Source organism: Phodopus roborovskii, unplaced genomic scaffold, assembly GCF_943737965.1.
Source record: "Phodopus roborovskii unplaced genomic scaffold, PHOROB, whole genome shotgun sequence".
NCBI lineage: Eukaryota > Metazoa > Chordata > Mammalia > Rodentia > Cricetidae > Phodopus > Phodopus roborovskii.
The window spans coordinates 32,341,974-32,357,585 of record NW_026126418.1 but is presented as its reverse complement, the minus strand read 5'-3'; the positions used below and the strand labels follow the sequence as shown (position 1 = coordinate 32,357,585).

Sequence of the window (15,612 nt, the reverse complement as noted above, 5' to 3'; positions counted from 1 at the left end):
CCCTTTACATCTAATTGTTGCAGCTTCACGTCGTGATGCTGTAGATCAAAAATTGTACAAGTACTGTACTAGTTTCTCAGTCTCAATTGTAAAACCTAGGGGTTTGTTCTTAGTGATGAAAGAAGCCATTGCGTCCAAGGTAGGGGAACAGTTTAACTGCATCTCCTGCGTTTAGGACATCTTTTTTACTGGCCGGGAGTTGATATATCTGTAAGAGACCTTCAGCTACTTCAACTTACCTCTCCCAGCAGGAGTCACTATAGTACAAGAAACTGTCGCTTAGATGAGAATTTCAAAAATAAAAGAAGAAAAAATAGTTTCAAAAGGGGGAAAAATTACAGTTTTGCCACCTACGTTGAACACTACATTGAAGATGAGCTCCTCACTGGAATTGGCGAGGCAGTGACACAGTGCTGGCTTGTTCATGCAGAGTCGTTCCATTTCAAAGGAACTTCAGTGGCGTAAACACCGTCTGTGCTGTGTCCCCAGCCTCGCTTTTCTTCTTCCCACAAATTGAGGCTTTCAGCTAGTTGGACCTATGAGCCTACATCAGAGAACATGACACATCCATATCAAAGACAGCAACTACATTCTGAAAGGTTTCAAATTGTCACTGAAATGCACAGCCTTGGAAATCTCTCAGCCTAAGGACGGAGCATCCAATACCACGGCATTAGGAGAACTTAGATGGCGTTGTGGATGCACACGCTTGTGTTTGCAAGGCAAAACAACTTATTTCCCAGAACATCTTCATTTCCATATCTGTGTACAAAGGCTGAGTGAGACCTTAAAGTGAAATATTCTCCATAAGAATATATAAAGATAGCCCTTTTGGCACTTTAGCAGAACTGGATTGATCTGCAACCCCTGTCAGTACAGAACAAACCAGGTTAATCAGAAAGTGCTGTTGACCAGGAGAAACCAAGATGCTGTCTCCTGGATCCCATGGACCCAGAGCTACCTGAATAATTTGTCCCCCTGACTCATTGGGAATGGGTGGCACATTGCAGTGGCTGGATTTGATGGGAGATGGCTGCCAGCATAAGAGATGAAAAGGACTTCCATGCTAGACCAGTACTCATTCATTGCTTCTCTAGAGCTGTCTGGTTTTAATTAGATGATAGTCATTCCCCATGCACTGTTCAGTAAGACCTCACACACAATAACCAATACTTTGGGACATGAGGACCCCCTGCTTCCGTTCTGTCTTTTTTGCCAGAGAGATGGTTGAGAGTTTTAGTTTAGGTTTGATGAATCCAAGTGAAGAGAACATTGACCTTCAATTCAGCTGACCCTGAACACAGGATCCAACACAGGATGGATTAGGAAAAGGGGCTTAGAAAGCCACTCAGATAGATCCTCTGAAGTTGACAGGATAATTAGTATTTTGTAATTATTTTTTGCAATACTTTTTTTTTTTTTTTGTCTAGAAAAAGGCAGAATAGGCTCAGCCCACTGCATTCCCAAAACATTGGTTATTTCAAGCTGAAGAGAATGGAGGCTTTTGTCCTGCCTGAAGGTTGGAAAACTCCCACCAAAACCCCTGAGAACTGTGTAGCATCACACAAAGAAGCCACTTCCTTCTGTCCCCTACAGATCCCATGGGACATATTGTGGTGTGCCCCATCATAGCTGATGAAGACAACTCATAGACTTCCTGAACTGTTCATTACATGAAGTAGGAAGTTGAGAGAATCTACATGTTGACATAAGATCTCTCAGCTTGCCAATGAATTGACAAAAAACAGGTTGGATTAAGGATAATTATCTGCTGTTCCCATTCTACACAGTACTTATCTGTCAAGAAAAAAAAAAATGGAAACTAAGCCTGAATGGAATTTCCAGTGTTACCATTCAAGGTGTCTTCATTCTACCACATTTGACACACAGGCTTTCTGAACAAATTCCACTCATGTAGTATTAAGACATTAAGTTCACTTGATAACAAAACTGAGACTTCAAGAAACATAATTTGTAAACTTTCTTAAACTTCCAATATTTTATTTATCTTTAATGTTGAATGCCTTCAATTATTGGGTTGAAGAAAAGTTTTCATATTTTCATGTCTTCATGAAATAATGTGCTTAAACTGCCAAGGAAAGATTGTTAATGTGATCTATCTAGTCATTCTGTAACATCTATATCCAATTAGGGGGGTTGTTTTTTTTAATGCTTTTTATTTTGAAATAATTATGGACTCCTAAGAGTCTGTAAAAATATTACAGAGAATCCTGTGTACCCAGCTTTCCCACTGCCGATACCTTATATAGGCTCAGTGGCAGCTAAGCTGGGCAGTTAGGATGGGGACATCACTCTAGGTGGGAGTCTTTCTGTAATCTCTCCTCCACATCGAGTACGACAACTGGTTTATAGGAAAACATGCTTTCTAACCTTACATCTGAAGATCTTTGCTTCTAACTTAGGGAATAAGGCTTTTGGCTAGTCTTTTTTTTTTTCTGACATTAACTTTTATTAAAAATAGATTCAGAAATCCTTATTATGCTTTGCCAAGTGAACAGTGAACCTTAGCGAAGGCATGAGCTTAACAGGGCATTACTAAAAACTGAGATATATATATACATATTTGCTTTTATATTTCCATGAAAATCAAGTGGGCCTTCAGAATATTTTAGAGTATAACTTCTACTTTTATAAACACATGGATTCTTGTATAAAATGTGATTTGTAGTAAATTGTAGCATATTAAGTCTTATAAAAAAATCTCCATAAAACTTAAAATTTAATTGGGACGAGTGAGATGGCTCAGTAGGTAAAGGCACTTGCTGCCAAGCCTGACAACCCGAGTTCAATTCCTGAGACCCACATGGTAGGAGAGAACTATTTCCTCAAATTGTCTTCTCATGCACATCACAACAGAGGTGTGCGTCCTAACACTCACACACACACACACACACACACACACACACACACACACACACACACGTAATACATTGACTAATTAATTCTAAATTTATTTTACATGCAAAATTTTTAAACTTAATAATACACTACTCTTTAACTTTAGAAAGATAAAAAACTTGAATATTTTCACATCTTTGATATAAAATGGTTCAAGAATATATTTTTTAAAAATATCCCACTTAATTTAGTTATTGGGAGACATTCTACTTTTAAATGTGAAACCTTTATTCTCAAATATGTAAGTTGTAAGTAATGCTGCCACATAGTACAAAAATCTGGCCATTTGGGGATGTTTGGAATCTTTAGGAATGTATTAAAATTGTGTAATCAGGATATAAATACTTCAGATTCGATTTTAAAGTATTTTTAATACACCAAAGAAATGCCGTACCTAAAAGTGTCTTTTTCTTTGTGTGATGTTTGAAATGCTATATCTAAAAAGGCTTTCCAGTAAGAAAAGAGGACAAAAAGAAACCCAAATCCAGTCAGTTGCCATTGGCTTCATTGGTAACCACTGATGTTAGGCTATGCTGAAGTGTGTCTGTCTGGAACCCACTCTGTTTATTTGTACATAGTACACACAAGTGCACACATGCAACTGTAATGTAGGTCTTTATTCATTCTCACCTTCCAACCTGTTTCTTTTTTCTTTTCTTTTTTTTTTTTTTTTTTTTTTTTTTTTTTAAGGAAACAACTGATTTTCCTACAGCTCTCTGTCAAAAACATGGAGTTCACAATATAGTAAAATAACAGTTGAAACATATTGTTCTATTCTGTGAGGTCAAAAGACTAGAAGTTTGAAAGGCTTGACATAGCCTTGATTTGGTGAGAATTGCTCTATTTTGTTAACTTCACTTTTATGTGAAGATTGGGTGTAATTCTAAATGAGGACTATCAGTTTTATTTTCCTAGTTCTATGCATAGCTTCACCCAAATTCAGTTTTAAATTTCTATTTGTAAAATTTCTTTGGCAGACAGTTCTTTACAGCTGCACAGTTCTCCACTCCATCACATCCAGCAGCCCCCCCCCCCACACACACACATTGGGGATGCAGCCCATTGCCTTCTGAGTGCCTATTGCTCGGCCACTGATGCATCTCCAACCCCAGCTCTCTCTTCCTAACCACAACTCTTGCTCTGCTGAAAAAAAAAGCCAGAAAAACCTCAGGTTACCCACATGCATCATGCTTCAAGTCAGTATAACCCTGTACTGTGGAGAATAAATGAAAACCCTTGCTCAGGCAAGACCTTGCTAGGCAAGATGATGAGGCCATTTAAGGTGCTTAGCCTTGTGGGTAAGTGGCATTCATTGAGTGGCTGCAAATGCAGCCTAATAGAGGTAAGCTATTGTTACCTCTTAAAACTAAGTTAATGACTTAGTTTTAAGACCTGCCCTGTTGTTAGTGACAGCCCTTAAAAATGTAGTTAGGTTATGAATAATGCAAAAATCACTCCCCTTGGATTTCTTGTGGGTGGGCATTGTATCTTGGCAAGTCTGGTGTATTTGGAAACTGTTCAAAAATATTTTCTGTCTATTTGTAACTCAGATGCCAAGTCCAGAAAAGTACAAACTTCATTTTGTTCACTAGACTAACATAAAACAACATGGAACATTTGCAATTTGGTGGCTTGCAAGAGAGTTCTTGATTATATGATGCTTTATGGTATATTGAGGGATGTCTAGTCATCATTTATTTTTATAGTGTGGAGGATCAAACTCAACACGCCATATGTGCCAGGCCATTCTGTTGCTGTCACTGAGTTATTGGCTGCCCCCTCAAACCTTTTAAAACAAAAATTCCTCCTGGGGTTAGGGGCATGTCATGTCTATAAGAACCAGAACTGTAGGGTGTGAAAGTAGGATTGAGCCTCACAAGCTCACTTGTTTTGTCTCAAGTCCATGTCAGTGTAGGGTGTGACCAAGGGTAAAGCCATAATGAATCATGCATTCTGAACGGCACAATCAGGATTACCAGTGCAAAAACACAGAGTGTTCTTCTGTGCCAGAGATGTTTTCAGAGCTTCACACCTATTGCCAAAACTCAACTTGTTTCCTAGTTACCTGGCTGGTATGTGGGAATCACAAGTTGCCTATAAAAACACAGCAATAAATATGTGGTGTTAGATGTAGCGTTATGTTCCAGCTTGCCCCTCTCCTGCTGTAGTTTCTTTTCAGTGAAATTGTTTTGTTTCATTTGTCATGACGAACCTGACTTTTCCATCTATATGATTCCCATGTGGCAAAGTGGGATTCTTTGGAGATTTGACAGGACAGATCTGTGTGTGAATTCTCCCATTATATATTAATCCATGGAAGCTTCAAACTCCATGTCTTGTTTATGCTTCTAAATTAACTTTGATTATCCTTAAAAGGGCATTTCCTTGTTTCCAAGAGTAAAGCCTTATTTCTTCTTCTGTTTGCCTCCTCTCTGTAGAGATTAACCATTCCAAGCAGCTGCCCCAGGAGCTTTGCCGAGCTGTTACATCAGTGTTGGGAAGCTGATGCCAAGGTACTTTTGTTATTGTTCAAACTTCTGAAATTTTACCTGTTCGCTTTTGAGTTTTTCAAACTTGGTTCAACCAAAAAAAAAAAAAAAAAAAAAAAAAAAGTATTTCTCAATGACAGTGAATTGCCAAACATGTAAGATGTAAGTCCCAGGATGCCTGCTGCAGCCCTATGGTGACATCTCCATAGCTTAAGACCTCTAGATCAAATGACTATTATCAATTCTTCCTTCTTTTAACTGCACTCTCTGGCATTCTTGACTCAGAAGACAATTTTCTTCTTTTAGTTTTAATTGTGACCATTGCTCCTTATAAGAACAACTAATACACTATTCGCTATATATGAGGTTGTGTTTTGAGCACTTTCTATTAATTCTTGGATATAGGAGCTGATCTCTCCCTTGGCTCACAGATGGAGAGCCAAGGCACACACAGGTTAAACAACTAGTCAAGATCACATAGTTTGTACTAGTGGGGCTGGATATGAATCCAGACAGTCTACTCCATTACCTTTCTGTCTAGTGGAGGGGCAGGCAGAAGCTATACTTCTCTGGAATCCTTTATGTCCTCCCTGGGCAGATCCAAGGGTGTTTTTGAGCAATTACAATAAAACTGGAGAAATTCCACGCCTAGGCATCCATGCATTTATCACATGTGAGCATGGATGGCCAGTACCCTTTCCCCACAAAGGTTAGCTTCACAAAAACATCTTGGATACATATGGAAATATTTATGGATAAAATGATAGCTAGTCTTATATTTGCTTCAAAATAAAGTGACTGTCAAGCAATATTAATTAAACATGATTGGAAGTGATAACTTTTGAAGCTCAGGCATAGAATGTAGAGACAATATTTGTGGAGTACAAACTATGTGATCTTGACTAGTTGTTTAACCTGTGTGTATCTTGGCTCTCCATCTGTGAGCCAAGGGAGAGATCAGCTCCTATATCCAAGAATTAATAGAAAGTGCTCAAAACACAACCTCACATATAGCAAATAGTGTATTAGTTGTTCTTATAAGGCACAATGGTCCTAATTAAAACTAAAAGAAGAAAATTGTCTTCTGAGTCAAGAATGCCAGAGAGTGCAGTTTAAGGAAGGAAGAATTGATAATAGTCATTTGATCTAGAGGTCTTAAGCTATACTCATGTTTTTATAATAAAGGTTATCATCTTAAAACCAGTCTCATAGAGTAAATATTAAAACAACTGAGTTATCAAATTTAAGAAAGAAACAAAATTCATAATTCAAATTTGTCTAGTTTTTTTTTTCATGAAAATAGAGGCCTTAAAAAATAACAAACAAATCTAAAAAATATGGAATTCTTCTTTAATAGATACCCATTTCCAGTGAGAGCCCTTTGATGAATGGAGACAACAAAAGTCTGTTCTTGGGCAATGTGCTCCTTGGGTAGAAATGGCTTAGAGACAAACTGTCCATGTGGACAGATTCGTGGCAATTTGTTCAGAATATTTCTGCACGGAGAGCAAAGTACAGAGACACGGCAGCAAGAGCCTGCGTTGGGAAGCCTCCCGCCCACGGGTCTTGCCTCCATTCTGGGAAGACTTAGTTGCTGGGCTCTGCAGCCATAAGCATCCTGCCTGAGCCCTGGCACCCTGCAGCTTCCATCTTCCACTTCAGCTCTTTAGACATCCTGCAGCCTCTTTTCAAGTGATACCCTATAGAACTTGGTATTATTCTTCTTAAAGAATGTGTCATTTGGATTATTAGAACTTTTATTAGTACACTGTCAATGCTGCAGGAAGTTGAGTGTTCCTGCCCTACCCGTTTAGACCCTCTTATTTCCAGAATGTAGGGTTTTAAGTATTGAGCATTAAAAGAAATGTACACTTTACAACTAATTAGGTTAACCTATAAGCAGATCTTTGCAAGTTTACTTTCAAACATGTACTGTTTAAGTGTTACATATTCATTCCCTCTGCTTTTGTGTCTGTTAAAAATATACAATGATTTTTAGTAGTGTTTTTCTCTCTCATGCTTAGTTAGAAATTTCACCTGAAATTATTTGCATTCAATTAGATTAATGCAACCAGATCTCTAGAATTGTAATCATACTTCAGTATGATTTAATTTCTCAGTCAAAAACTTGATACTATATTAGTTAAAATCCTAAGAATGTACACTTAAATTTGGTACACTCGTGCACTGAAGAATTTAAACCGAGAGCAATACCTATAAAACTGGCATGTCTTTAACATATAAGAAGGTGAACCTTCTTTAGGACCAAAAGAGTCTTATGTTCCAGCCACATGAAGTATTATAAAATTTGAAACTGATTTTTGTTCCCTAAGTTTATGACACTTTATTCTGATAAAAGTGCTCCAAACGATGGTATTTGATTTGATTGGACAGTGGCTACCGCTCACCCTTCAGTCTTCACACGCTAACCTGCAGCACACCTCACACACTTTACTCCCTGAGCACATTCTTTCTCCAGTAATACTCCACTGAGTCTTCCCTGACTCCAGACTCAGATCAGTCTGGATTACTGCCCTAGCTTGTATGGTGATATCCTTCCTTGTTAAATGGATTGCATGTCCTGTGAGGGAGGGAGTGTGTGTGTGTGTGTGTGTACATGGAGAGAGAGAGAGAGAGAGAGAGAGAGAGAGAGAGAGAGAGAGAGAGAGAGAGAGTTCCTATAGCTCTTTGCAGCAATAGAAAGTGGATGCAGAAACCAGACCACAGTAAATTTTCTGAGAGATATATTTTCATTCTGTGACTCAGAGTAGGTGCTGTCCTATGCTTTATGGAGAGCATTAGTGGGTTAAAGTATTTTATCTCCTTTTTCAGTCCTTAGACTTTAAGAGTATTAACACTTAGATTATATTATGCAGATTCCCTGTTGGGCTGGTGTTTTCCTGCAGTGAAGAAGAGAGACATATAGGGAAATGTGGCATTGTATAATGACAGAGCATCCTGCTGGCCTAAATCATATGCTCAAAATATTTTATTGGAGTTGGGAGTTGGAAGTGTAACTTAGTAGAATGTTTGCCTAATATGCACAAAGCCCTGGGTTCAAGCCCCAGCCCTGTGTAGACCATGTATGGCTGGTCATGCCTGCAATTCCAGCATTGGGGAAGTAGAGGCAGAGGATTAGAAGTCTACTTAGTAAGTCCAAGACCAACCTTGGATGTTCAAAACCTATCTCGATAATTAAAGTGTGTGTGTGTGTGTGTGTGTGTGTGTGTGTGTGTGTGTGTGTAAATAAGGAAAGAAACGTGCGTATTGGATTTTCATAAAATGACATCCCTGGAGCTGATAATTAGGGAGGGGTTGGTGTCATATTCTATGAGATAAAATTTGAAGTTTAAAAGCATAGCCCAGGTTCTGTGACCATCTCCCTATGTAATGATATATGCCTTTCTGAACTAGTTGTCCTATGTATGAAATGGAAATAGCAAATAGAGAGGGAAGTTGTGAAGATACTTTATAAGTAGTCCTGGTTGTGACTTCATTTTAAGATAAGCAATCTGTACAGGACACTCCAAAGGCACCCAAGCCCTTCAGAAGAGCAGCCATAGGTCCTAGCACACTAAAACCTTCACTGCAGAATTCTACATTGTAGATCTCCTGGGCTCTGGTAATCCTCCTGCCTCAGCCTCCCAAATAGCTGGGACTACTGAAATGCATTACTGCAGCCAGTTGTGACTACATCTTAACTTCTTGTCCTGTTGATGTAACAGAGTAGAGTCTGCGATGGTAAGAGTGTTTCTAAATGGTGTAAGAGAGTGGAGTTTAACTGTGATGGTAAGAGTTTTTTAAAAGGGATGCTTGTCATCTGAATATAAAGGAATTTCATTTGATTTCAAGAATAGTTAAATGTAGGAGGAAATAAGTCTTTAAAAGTTTTTCAGGTGGGCTGGGAATGCAGCTCAATTAGTAGAATGCTTGCCTAGCCTGCACAAGGCCCTGGGTTCAATCCCCTGCACTGTATGAACAGTGTGTTGTACACCCTAGCGTTTGGGAGGTAGAAGAAAGATCGGAAGTTTGGAGTCATCCTCAGCTACAGAACTGGAGACTAGCATAAGAGCCCTGAGACTAGGATTGTTGTTGTTGTTGTTGTTGTTGTTATTTTAAAGGGATCACTACCTCCTGTGGCTACCTTTCCTTGCAAAATGAAAATCTTATGTTTCCTGTGTTTATTTTATAATCAGTTCTTGTGCAAAGTTCTGCTTCTTTTTTTTATTTAAAACCCAACACATGGTGGGTGACATGAAGATAGGAACAAAGTTTAAAAACACAGGCTTCTTTTCATGTGTCCCAGTTAAAGCATTTCTCTTTGTTCATCAGTAACATTTAACTGTGCATGCTTTCTTCACACGCCATTTGCGTATGCACACACACGTGCATGTGCTCTTAAAACAGATGAAGACAGAAGTCAATAAATATCCTCGTTTTATATTTCTGAGCTTTGGGAAAGGGTTTTTTGTTAATGATGTCAGAAGCACCCAGACCCTGAGAGCAAGCCACCTTGACACTGTTCCTTCCTGTTTTGTGCTCCTAAATTAAAACGCGTGTTTTAATTGCTGTAGCTGTAATTTGTTCTGAAATGGTGTAATTATGAGGCATGATGAGGAGAGAATGTGCATCATCCTTTTATTATCATTCTCCATTTTTGTTTTAACCTTTTGTCTCAGCCTTGGCTGGAGTGGAAAGAGGTGAACATAGACAGTGCCTGTTGAAGACAGACCGAGCATGCTTTTTTCAGTTGCTGCCTACAACGTGTTACAGTGTCTTGGACCAAAGCTGGCTTCAGTGTGGGATAAACCTTGAGAACAATGATGTCATTGTGGCTTTAAATTTTTTTTCAAACCAATGGCTTTGGGAAAGCCCAAAGTAGTTCCAATAGGTTGGTAAGCAGATACTGCACACCCATGCACATTTTATAAAAATGGTGGGGGGGAGGAATGGAAACATTTGTGTAGTAAACAGCAGGATATTCCTAGTGCATAGTCTAGTTTTCACTCTCTCTACCACATAGTAAGGTCATTAATGGCTTAAGGTTCCTTATAGGCGTTCTTGGTCATATCTCAAAATAGGACTTGATACCTCTCTCCTTATCTGATGCCATGTTGTTGAAAGAAATTCAACACATCTATCCTTATGGATAATTAATTGCAGATGAAGAATTTGGCACCCTACACCTGTGTGATCTGATGTTATAACCACTAAGTCAGAACCCTGTCGTGTTTTTGTTGGTCGTGGCTATACTTCCTGTCATGTTATTTCTTAAGTCTCATGGCAGTTCCCTTTTCTCTTCTTCAGAAACGGCCGTCATTCAAGCAAATCATTTCAATTCTGGAGTCCATGTCAAATGACACGAACCTTCCTGACCAGTGTAACTCATTCTTGCACAACAAGGCAGAATGGAGGTAGGTAGCTCCAGCATGAGGGCCAGCCCAGCGATGTGAGCCAGATACCTGATGGGCAGTCCTGAGATTTATAACCTTGCATTTGTATGGAAGCAAGAATTTCTCTATATTTGTTGTCTTAGCATGCATCTAAGTATTTGGGGAGAGTATTGAATCGTGTATTCTGAAACAAAGGACATTTCCGGATGCTTCTCTGTACAGTTTCTTTGTTAGGAAGCTTTAGCCTCTGTCCAAAAAAAAAAAAAAAAAAAGAATAAAAAAAAAATAGATCTGTATTGTGTTAGCCTTGCCATGTGCAAAGTGCTGTATCTGCTACTGCTGAGAGTGGGAAACCCTATGAAAACACATTAGACGTTATAATCCTAGCAAAACAAATCAGTAAAGAAGGAATTGTATTGTGTAAGTGGAAAAAGTAAATCCAAGTTGAAACAGTTGGACCAGGTCGAATGACGCAGGGAATATAAATAGCCTGTTTGGGAGCTGGACGCTGTTCCTCCCCTGACTCAGCAGAGATCTGAAGTAACTTCATCCCTGCTCCTGTATTCATGGCAGTAACGCAATGCCCTACGCCATCTGCTGGTGCTAAGTCAGTACTGCGTGCACGTGGAGAGCCACTGGATCTTGACTCCTGTCAGTCAGTACATATAACCATGGGCTTTCTGTTTGATTGATATTTTACAATAACCTTACTTATTCTTATTTTTTTGAAATTGCTATCTAATACCAGTCACTTTCATGAATTTTTCTTGGCAATACAAAGTAAAAGCAGTGAGCTCCCATCTAGAGCTGAGGGCTTTTTTTTTTTTTTTTTTTTTTTCTGGTCTAAAATAACTAACAAAACCCTGCTGTGACATTGTTTCCTACAGTAACAGGTCAGTGCACATGTAATCATATCACTCCCCCTCAAACTCCATATGTGAGTTCCACTGTTCTTCAGACAAAGACAGAAACGCTTGCCATTCAGAAGACCAACTATCTTGAGCATGGCTGAGCTTCAGGCTTTTAGAGACACGCTTCTGTCTTACCAGAACCTCTGCAATGCAGGCTCCTTTTTATAGCCACTCTGTTTGCTGCACATTCCTCTTGTCCCACCTCCCACAGCTCCCATTAGCCATCTAGGCACTGCTGACCTAGGTCATCTGCAAGGGAGCAAACTCCACTCCCTGACAAGGTGAGTGCCACAGAGCTCTGAGATCACTGTATCAATCTGTGTCACCACTGGTGTGGTAGAAAAGCAAACTTTTTTGTGTATTCCTGTCTCCATGACAGAAGCAGGAGCTGGTAAAGCATTTACAGTGAAATCTGACCCTCTGATCTGAGTGTATAATGCAGGGGTTCTTGGAGGAAATGCTATTTGATCCATTATCCGAAGGATTAGGGGGATTTTAAAATCGAGAGTACTGGTATGTTTGAGATAGTGTTCTTTAAGTGTAGCAACAAAGAAAACAAAGCAAAGTTAGTAAATTTTCTGGAAAAACTTTGAAATTTCCTATATCCCAAAATAATACCCACCCTAAATAAGTTTGCAAGAGAAATGGCATACGGTTATAACTTTCTTCCCTTGGTAGATTAGAGTGTCTCAGCTATTTGGTGCCTCACATTCACTGTGTGTGTGCATGGGGATGGTATATGCATGTGTGTGTACAGGTGCCCTAGCGATAAATACTGGATCCACTGCCAGAGGCCCCATAGACTGCCCAGGCCTCCCAACTGACGCCCACATTCAGGGGACCTGGTCCAGTCCTATGCTGGTTCCCCAGCTATCAGACTGGGGTCTGTGAGCTCCCATTTGCTCAGCTGTTTCTGTGGGTTTCCCCAGCAATGTCTTGACCCCCTTGCTCATCACTCCTCCCTCTCTGCAACTGGTATTGGGTACTCCAAAAAACTTGAGTTAATGAGTCATATCTGACAATATTTATTACATTAAAAATAGAACTGAAAATTTACATTTATCAATTCATTTTTAAAAAACAGTATATTCATGCTGCTGTAGAGATGGCTCAGTGACTCTTTCAGAGGACACAGTTAGTTCCCTGTACTCACACCAGGAGGCTTAGAACAGATTGTAACTCCTGCTTCAGGTGACCGGACGCCCTCTTTCGGCCTCTTTGGGCCCCCACACATGTGCATACATGTTCAAACGGGTGCATACATACATACGTAAAAAATATTTTTAAAACAATGATTCTGCCCTCAGCCCATGGCCCATATGTCATAAAACATCTAGAAAATTACATGTTCTTTTGAGAGAATAAGAGTAGAAAAGGCCAATTCTGCCATAGTGCCATCTTGAAAACCAGTTAGGCCTGAAGAGTCCTCTGAAATGCTCTCCTGGATCCCCAAACATACTACAGTTATTACCTTTTTCTTTTCTTTTCTTTTCTTTTCTTTTCTTTTCTTTGTTTTTTGGCTTTTTGAGACAGGGTTTCTCTGTGAAGCCCTGGCTGTTCTTGAACTCGCTCTGTAGACCAGGCTGGCCTCAAACTCAGAGATTTGCCTGCCTCTGCCTCCTGAGTGCTGGGATTAAAGGTGTGCATCACCACCGCCTGACCAGTTACTACCCTTAAAGCAGCATCTTAATGAAAACAGCATTCTAATGGGCATGAACAGGCTTCCACAAGAAGAAACTGATGAGTACTATCATCAAGTCAAATGATGATGCTGATGAGGCGTGGGGAAAGGAACCCTGACTCACTGCTGGTGGGTAGCAAACTTGTGTGGCCACTGTGGGAGTCAGTGTAGAGTTCCTCAAAAGGACACAATGAGGACTTCCACACCATGACCACAGCAACTCTTATATGCAGAACCTGAGTTTAAAACACACACATGCAAAGTGCATGCAGGTGTTGGTGCATGTGTGTGTGTATGTGTGTGTGTTTGTAAAGCTGGCTGAGTAGGATGTGTCTGTAATCCCCCTGCTGCGAAGCCAGCGACCATGGTACACACTGGCCAGCCAGCCTAGGCAGATTTGTGAGTTTCAAGTTCAATGTGTGACCCTATCTCAATAAATAAATAAATAAATAAATAAATAAATAAAGTGAGAGAGATTGAGGAAAATACCTAACATCATCCTCCTGCCTACACACGTGTATACATACATGTACACTCACATGCATATACCTGTGCATACTCACAAAACAGATGCTAGACCACAATACCACACACACATATACACAAAATAAAATTATATGTGTATATGTGTGGGTGGCAGAGCTGAAAAAAGGATTCCTGGCAGGGAGGAAGAATTCTGAGCTGGGTGGGAAATAGAAAAGGCCACAGAATACATGCGGGGGTTAGCTGGGAGGGCTAGCGCTTGGAGGGGACTGTGGAACAGCGGGACGAGTAAGAACAGAGTACAACGATTCATACAGGAAAATGCCATGATGCAACTCATTCTTTTCCATGCTAACCTAAAGGCGGTCAAGTAGCTAATCAGCATGTGCTAATATCAAACTTCACTTAACAAAGAAATAAATAAAAGGAAGAATAACTTATTTATCAGATTTTCAAATTCTCACATTAGAAATTAAGTGGTGCTAATAGGCTTTCTCGTGCATTTTTTTTCCAGTGCAGTTAGATGCCCTAAAAATGTATAAATGCTTTGCCCAGGAGGTCCTACCACTATGACTTTATTGCAGAGCAAACCATTGGGAAAGCTCTTACAGAATGTACGGGTGCTTGTTCAGACAGCCCCGTTCAGAATGCCAAAGCTAGGAACAGAACTTTGTGTAATAAAAGAAGAGCGACTTTCAGAAACAGTGTCCCCACAGCCAGAATGACCCACCCGTGAGTCCTGATCAATGGATCTGAGAAGTGACTTTAAAATGGAGGCTACAGTCTCATTTATTCAGAACAATAGAATTTTTAAAAATAAAACCAGTACATATTAATGTGTGTGTATAGGCACATCAGGGAGACAGTGGGTCACTGGGTAAAGGTGGATTTCTGTTTGTCTTTTTTTTTTTTTTTTAACTTCTGCATTAGGTCTGGATTAACTGAATGGTAAATGTAATGTTTAAAATACTTCAAGGTGAAGCTAGCTAGAGCAGTACATGTCTAGAGACCTCCCTACTCAAGAGGGTTAAACTAAAGGATCACAAGTTCAAGTGCAGCCTGGGCAACATAGCAGAACCCCATCTCAACAGCAAACATGGACAAACAAATCCCACACCTTCAAGGTGGGAAATTAAGAGAACTTATAGTAAAGAAGGGGGGGGGGGATGATCAGTGAGAGAGCTTTCTCAGGGCTTCTTGAGAGCTGCAAGGTGTGTGCCTCACCTGAGCCATCAAAACCAGTTGGAGACTGCAGAGCTATGGTAACTGACCTTGACAACTGGTTAAAGCCACAGGGGACGATGGTTATAATACTAATAAGCAGCTACTGTTTGTTAGGCTCCTCCAGATAACCATTTGGGGTTATCTTTCTTAATCCCCATAGCAACCCAATCAGATCCCAGGAGCTAACATCTATTGGAGGCCTCAAAAGCTTGGGTAACTTGCCTGACCTTATACCGTACTGTGATGGAGCCAGGATGAGGCCCAGGTGCTGTGACATGGGACTACGGCCATCGGTCATGCCAGCTGCGCATTAACATGCAGTATACTTTTTGCCTGGTTTCTTTTTAGCTCAGAAGCAAATTGTAGGGTGTGATCATTTTAGGTTATCAGTCAAGTCAAAAAGCTGCCATTCAGGGCACCACATGCCAAAAACAATGCGGTGGGTTTTCAGATCACCTGGTAGTCAAAGGATAAGAACTTTGTGCTGCTGAGCACTTTGCCCCAACTTTTGA

General features: G+C 40.0%; 1 protein-coding gene across 3 annotated transcripts in view; it reads left to right on the top strand.

Annotated features, from left to right (window-relative positions):
* The window catches only part of Map3k20 (mitogen-activated protein kinase kinase kinase 20), a 152,461-nt gene that overhangs the window by 88,088 nt on the left and 48,761 nt on the right, over window positions 1-15,612 (top strand). For all 3 annotated transcript variants that reach the window (XM_051184475.1, XM_051184477.1, XM_051184476.1), the window contains exons 9-10: window positions 5,358-5,432; window positions 10,716-10,822. In XM_051184475.1, coding sequence (XP_051040432.1) covers window positions 5,358-5,432; window positions 10,716-10,822 — 182 coding nt within the window. The remainder of the gene's footprint in view (window positions 1-5,357; window positions 5,433-10,715; window positions 10,823-15,612) is intronic.